This window comes from Phaseolus vulgaris, chromosome 8 (assembly GCF_051622355.1).
Source record: "Phaseolus vulgaris cultivar YP4 chromosome 8, ASM5162235v1, whole genome shotgun sequence".
Taxonomy (NCBI): domain Eukaryota; kingdom Viridiplantae; phylum Streptophyta; class Magnoliopsida; order Fabales; family Fabaceae; genus Phaseolus; species Phaseolus vulgaris.
The window spans coordinates 30,781,104-30,788,151 of NC_143505.1; the positions used below are offsets into that span (position 1 = coordinate 30,781,104).

General features: G+C 38.1%; 1 protein-coding gene across 1 annotated transcript; it reads right to left on the reverse strand.

Annotated features, from left to right (window-relative positions):
• Positions 1-263: 263 nt before the first annotated feature.
• On the reverse strand, positions 264-1,130 carry LOC137825018 (uncharacterized). The gene is made up of 2 exons (XM_068630690.2): positions 663-1,130; positions 264-587 (listed from the first exon to the last, which is right to left on the reverse strand). The coding sequence occupies exons 1-2, from the start codon at positions 1,128-1,130 to the stop codon at positions 264-266; spliced, it is 792 nt and encodes a 263-aa protein (XP_068486791.2).
• Positions 1,131-7,048: the final 5,918 nt, after the last annotated feature.

A 7,048-nucleotide genomic window follows, 5' to 3' on the forward strand; every position in this document is an offset into this window, starting at 1 on the left:
AGAAGTTTGCAGCCTGATGCGCTGTCCATCAAGGCGTCGATGCTGGGTAGGGCATATGAGTCTTTTGAGCAAGCTTTGTTCAAGTCTGTGAAGTCGACGCACATCCTCCACTTACCATTGGTCTTCTTGACCAATATTACGTTGGCTAGCCATTCGGGATATTGGATCTCCCTTATGTGACCAGCATCTAACAACTTCTTTGTCTCTTGCCTAATGACCTGTCGCCTTTCTTCGTTAAACTTTCTTCGTCTCTGGCGCACTGGTCAAACTTGGGGGTCCATGGTGAGGCGATGGCACAAGAAATCTAGGTCGATGCCAGGCATGTCTGAGGCAGACCACGCGAAGGCATTCAGATGTCGCGCTATTACCTCGGCAATCTGGTATTGCGCCTCCTGACTTAGGGATCTACCGAGCTTCAACTTCTTTCCCCCAATCTCCCTTTCCAGCACCTCCTCCGCAGATTCAGGTCTATCTTCCCGGGCGATCTCTACTCGGGTAACCCCCTCTCCCCTTGGAGGTTGGTTGGTTACTGTGCACACCCCTCTCTTCGTCTTCAAGTTATTCTCATAGCACTTCTTTGTCGCTTTCTGGTCAGATGATTATTATCACAATTCCCTCAAAGGAGGGAGCTTCATCTTCATATGCCTCGTCGAGGCTACAACCCTGGTTTTGTTTAGGGCAGGTCTGCCCAGAAGGATGTTGTAAGCAGAAGGAGCATTGACAACAAGGTACCTTATCTTAACTGTGCGAGATGCGGTGCCGTCTGTGAAAGTTGTCCTTAGCTTTATGTGCCTTCGTACCTCCACCTGGTCCCCAGTGAAACCATATAGGCAGTCGTTGTAGGGTCTCAACTGATCTGGCGACAGTTGTAGCTTGTTGAAGGTTGACCAGAACATCACAATCGTCGAACTCCCCTGATCGACGAGGACTCGGTGCACTCTCCTTCCTGTTGTCACCACTAAGATCACCATTGGATCGTTGTCATGTGGAACCACATCTTGAAGATAGGCCTTTGTGAAGAAGAGGTTGGGTTCTGGGGACTGGTCGAGCCCCAGTCTCCTATCGATCTTCGGGAGTGACTTTAGTCTGTCCGTCACGTTGGGGATAACTATTAGCTCTTTAAGGTCCATGCGAAAGTTGTGTCTGGTGGGAGCACCTTCCTTCGTCTATTGATAATTTGGCCCATATCCGCATCTTCTTCTGTTGAGACTCCTCTAAGGCCTGGTGGGACCTTGTCTTTTATTCCAAGATGATTGACCTAGGTGTGAAGTGTTTTCTGTGTCCTTGGTCATCTACTTGTAGAGTTGGGTTGTATCTGTTATGGCCTTTAAACAAAAGGGGGTGAATTGTTTTTAAAGAAATTTCGAAAGTTGTACCAACCAGTCTCGGGGTGTTGACCAACCATTGGTGATGTTGGTGCCACGTAAGCGGGTCCCACAAGCAGCGCGGGCCAATACCTCGCAAAACACGTGCGCCAAAGGAGCCGAGAGTGGTCAGACATTGGTCATCAGGATGCACCGACTTACGACTCAACAGTGTGGAGAGGTCGGACATCAGAAGTCCAAATAGTAGAGATGGGCCACGAGAAGTGGATCCCAGATCACACGCCAATTATCAGTAAGGGAGAAGCCTAGATCACGAGTACCATGCGTGTAGAGTGGACGACGCGTTCAGGCGTGACACAAAGTATAAAAGCCACTGAAAGGATATGGCCAGCAAGGGCCGCGATCAGGGACGAGCTGCATACATGGTACGTGAACAGCTAGGGCACTCTCAGAGGCGGGTGACCCCAGAGATCAGGTGCACCAAGAGGCATCCAGGTGGTCATCCCGTCAGAGGTTGCACTCCAGTTAGGGACCCCATGCACTAGGTTATCCAGAGAGTAAGGTAACAACAGTGTTGGGCCCGCCCATCAAAAAGACCCATTTTCAGGTAAACAGGAAACCCTAGTTTTCAATCTATAAATAGTAAGTTAACAGACTTGGAAAAGGGAGAACTCTCTTGTGCTGTTAACACACACACAGTAACAAGAATATACAGTTTTCGGTATTTCCTAGCCCTAGTATTGACTTGAGCGTTGGAGTGCAAACGACCGCTAGGGCGCCCATTGTCTTTGTGTTTCATGTGTTCATTACAGGAACCGCAACAGCTAACGCAAGGACTCTGGACGTGAGCGTGACGTAGACGCACGAAGGCGTTTCGAGTCAACCGGCAGGAACAAAAGCTTTTGAAGGTTTAATGAAATTTTGTGTATAAATCCAGAACAAGACTCAAGTTAGCTTAGAACATCAATAATTATACAGCAAAGCAACAGAAAAACAATCGGTTGTTTATATCAGTTGAAATATCAAACAGCTTAAAACAGAATTTAAATGAGTTCAGGGTAAGAGAGAATCACACAAACAGTTTATACTGGTTCACTCTTAAGCCAAGAGCTACATCCAGTCCCTAGAAACCACTGGGTAAACCACTATGTAATCAAACCAAATTACAAAAACACAACACACCAAAGTAGTGACCTTGAACCCCTCAAGAAACACACTACCTTTGGCAAACCACACCAAGAGTATTGATCTTGAACACCTCAATAACATACAACACTCCTTGGCAACACAACATCAGAAAATACAGTAGGTTTAGAAAGGATTACATATGATCACAGTACAATCTGAATTGAATACTATTGCAATCTTATTCCACTCTCACTTGAAAATCCAAAGCTTGATGTGAATCTTGAAATCTCAAAAGAAAAATTGTCAAACTGAATTTCTTAGGCTTTGTTTGGATTAGAGGGTGTGGGGGAGTGGAAAGTTGAGGGTGTGGGGGAGTGAAAGTGTGAAGAAAGTTTAGGGTCTTTGGATTGAGGTATGTTAGAGTGGATGTGTGAGGAAATTTTATTGAAGTTTGCAAGTGATGGGATGGTTGTGATAAAATTTTAATTTTTTATGTGTAAAAATGTAAATTTACAAATTTACCCTTATCTTTAAATTATTTAAATAATAAAATATGAAATATAAAAAATACAAGTTCCATATATTTTTTTCATAAAAAAATTATAAATAACATGATGAGTGTGATTGAAAAAAAAAATTATAAATTCATTTAATATATAAAAAATTAATTAAGTATTTTAGATGATTAATATTATTTATTATTATATAAATTTATTTTTTTATAAATAATTATATATATATATATATTTATTATTAATAAAATTATTAATATTTAATATAAATAAAATAAAATAAATTAATAATATTATTATTATTATTTATTAAAATTATTTGATTTGCATTTATTATCATTATTTATAATTTTTATTATTACTTTATAAATTAATTTTAAATATTATTATTATTTTAATATTTATATTATTAGTATTAATAAGACTTTACATTATTATTATTATTATTTATTTGGGTATGTACAGTTTATTTAAAAATATTAAAAAAAATAAATGATTTTAATTATCTTTCATTAAGGGTAAAAATGTAATTTAGAGAAGTCTACTTGACTTTCTCTTCTCCCCTTCAACTTTCTCTTCATCAATGGAAAGCACAAAAATCCATCCAACTTTCCATTTCCACTTCCCTTCTCCCTCATGTATCACTGAAAGCAAACAAGAAGCATCTTCTCATTTCTGTCGTCATGAATAGTACTCATGCGGAAACAAACACAGCCTTAAGTTGTTTCTTACATATATGAAAACATAAACAAACCATTTATATTTTCCAAAGATTGGTCAAAGCATTTAATGAATGAGCGTATTCAGTTAGAAATCATTTAAAACAGATTCACCTTTCAAAACTGAATTCTGTTAGGATTTTCAAAGAAACAAACGGTTGAAATCACGAAACAACCAATTGTTTTGGTTTGACAGTTAAGTTAACCAAACCAAACATCTTTCAACCTTTTTTAAAAACTCCTAAGAGTAAAACAATCAGTTGATTCGACAAAACAACAAGTTGTTTTTCACTTAGTTGGAAAAATACTTAATTTCAAAAAGGTTTTAATTCACATTAGTTTTAGATTCAACAAGGGAGTGGATCACACTTTATTCTACCCAGATCCCACCCAAACACAACAACAACACCAGCCTTTCATCAAACATCTTGGATTTGGATTCTTCAAAGCAGTTGATTTGCTATTACACTTGTTTATGAGTTTCTCTTGGATTAATATTTTGATTAGCAAGAATGGTGATGACACAATGAAGATTGTCATTGGACACGAACTTAACCAAGTGGTTAAGTAAGTGTGAAGGTTTTCTTCAAAAGAGAAAAGGAAAAACACACACACTAGTATGAATGGCACACATAATTAAACATAATAAGGGGAAAAGCATTAACCAAATGAAAATGGGAGACACTTGATGATGGCATTTTCATGAAGTTCTTCTTGAATCAATGTAGAGTATGGGGCGGAAGCAATGAATGAGAGTGAGCAAGATCCTCCTAAGAGTGGTGTTGATCTTGTAGGTGCATGATAGGTATGGGTATTGAGTGGTTCGGCCAGCTCAAGGGAAAAGATGAAGGAATTGAAGTTTATAGCCTAGGATTCTAGGGAGAAGCAAAGTTGAGCACAAATGGGCAGCATAACTTTACTCACAATAAACTTGAAAATACAAGGTGTAGGCTCCTCCTTTTATAGGCTAAGGAGGACCATAATGCAACCCTAATGCTAGCCAAATGAAATGTAAATGTGAAGCACATGGGTGCACATGGCACATGGGTGCACAAATGAGCACATGGGGAGGGGTGTGTCTAGTTTTTATGTTCACCCCCTCCATGGGCTTTCTAGACCGGCCTTGGTAAATTTAGAGGTTTTTTTAGAAACTCTAAGTTTACCTAGGTGGGTGTTTTAGGTGCCAAAATTAATTCTAAGAAAATTACAAATAAAGTTCCTATGCTAATTTAGACAAGAAATTAAAGTCTACTCTACACTAGAGTTTATGGCATTTGAACATGTAAAAGAACGTCTTCTTGGATCCTCTTGGCCATAAACTCTATGGTTGGCCCAAATCTACCCTTTGGTGGGCTTGCATGTGGGCTTGTGCTTGGGCCTCTTCCATCATCCCCTCCCTCTTGAAAAGGATTTGTCCTCAAATCCATTGCTTCTTCTTCTTCATGGCTAGGGGATGGTTGTGGCTGGATGGTGTCCATCATCTCCTCCTTCTTTGAGAAGATCTATCCTCAGATCTTCAGACTTGATCTCGGATAGCAGCCTCTTGCTTCGCCAAAGCTTGTCCTCCTGGGTCAAACGTCCACCTATAGAAATAATCAAATAAGGCATAGGTGTTAGTTTGCAAATTAATTTTACTAGGTTGCCATTTTTGTTTTTCTTTTGGTTTTGGCAACCTTGGACAAAGTTTCTCTTTTAATGGTTGTGTGTGGTCTCTAATCATCTTATGTATTTTAAAAGGTTCATTTGTGGTTACTTTCTCTTTAGGCATAAATCATATAGAAGATGGTAACAACTTAAAAGGAGAAAGATGATTGAACCCACACATAACTTTAAAAGTAGAAATATAAGTAGTTTTGTGGACTACTTTATGGTATGTTTGCTCACCTCTAGAGTTGTGTGTGCACTTCATGTTTATTCTAGGCATAGTAGAAAGAGCTAGATTTTCAAATATATTTTGACCATGCGTTTGAGGATGATAAGAATTTAAAGTGTGCAATTTAGTTGCAAGTTTTCCAAAGGAAATCCTCAAATCATGGTTTGCGAAATTTGGAACTCTATTCAACACTATGCTTGAAGATAAACCATGAAGATGTATGACTTCTCTAGAGAAGAGTTTATCCATAACCATGAAGATTGAATCACAACCTTTTGTTGTCCTAGGGAGTTTTAATATGAAATTTATATCTTCCCAAGGATCATTTGCAAAAGGTGAAGGAGTATAGAGTTCATGAGACATTGCCTTGGGTGTAGTTTGAAAACAAGAATTGTACCTAAGGTAATGTCTTTGAACTTCTTTTCTCATGGGGGACAAAAGTTTTCCTTTTAAAAGCTCTAGAGTTTTATCAACTCTAATTTGTCCCATGAGTTCTCCTTCATGAAGACTCTTTCTCTTATGTGTAAGGATAGTCTCGTTGTGACAACCATTGTTTATAAGGATTTGTACACTTTGCAATGGTTGTCTCAATAAGACATGACAAGTTTCTTTAGGCCCTACTTCACATAAAAAATTGTTTTTGTAGATGCTTATAAAAAACTTGACATTCACTTGGTGATATCCTAGCACATATGAGAAATAATCTATTTCATTTTTATCTATGCAAGCTTCTTTTAAAGACTCTTCTTTTTCACTTAGGCTTGCAAGTGTTCCTTTACAAAAGGTAAGGCTTTGAGGTTGTTCAGCAAGACACATATTTTCAAAGGTATTTTTAAATCTTTGGTCTTGTTGAATGACCTTGTGGGAAGGAACACTCTTCTCCCACGCCTTTTGTTTTTCAAGGGTCTTCTCATGCTTTTCTTTTTCTTCTTTTTCTTTAGCTTCACTTTCGACTTCCCCTCTCTTCTTTTGTATTTTTCTTTCCTTTCTTTCTTTATGGGAAGCAAACAATTTTTCTACCCTCATTTCCCAATCTAGGCAAGCTTCTATATTTTCTTTTCCATGGAAATGGGGTTGTTCTACCCTAACCTCTCTTGGGTTTTCTTGTTCTTTTCTATCTCTTCTATGTCTTCTAGGGGGTGCTTGATAATAATCATTTACTCTAATGCTTCCCTCCCCAAAAGAATCATGATCTTTAGAGATATATGCATGAGAAGGTAATTTTTTTAGAATGTGAGACTTCTCATCCTTTGCTTTAGTCAAAACATTAAGTTTAGTCTCACTCTCCAATTGTCTATATGCAATTGATTGCACAGTTTGTGAAACTTCTTTCAAAAGAGTTTTTAAAGATTTTAATTCACTTCCAATAGACTTTGTAGAATGAGAAGAAGAAGACATGGCTAAAGCTTTGTGTATACAAGTATTTTACCTTGAGAAAACTTAGGAAAGTCAAAGAAGGTAGTTTTCCAGGTAAGGGAGGTGAGTCACAAA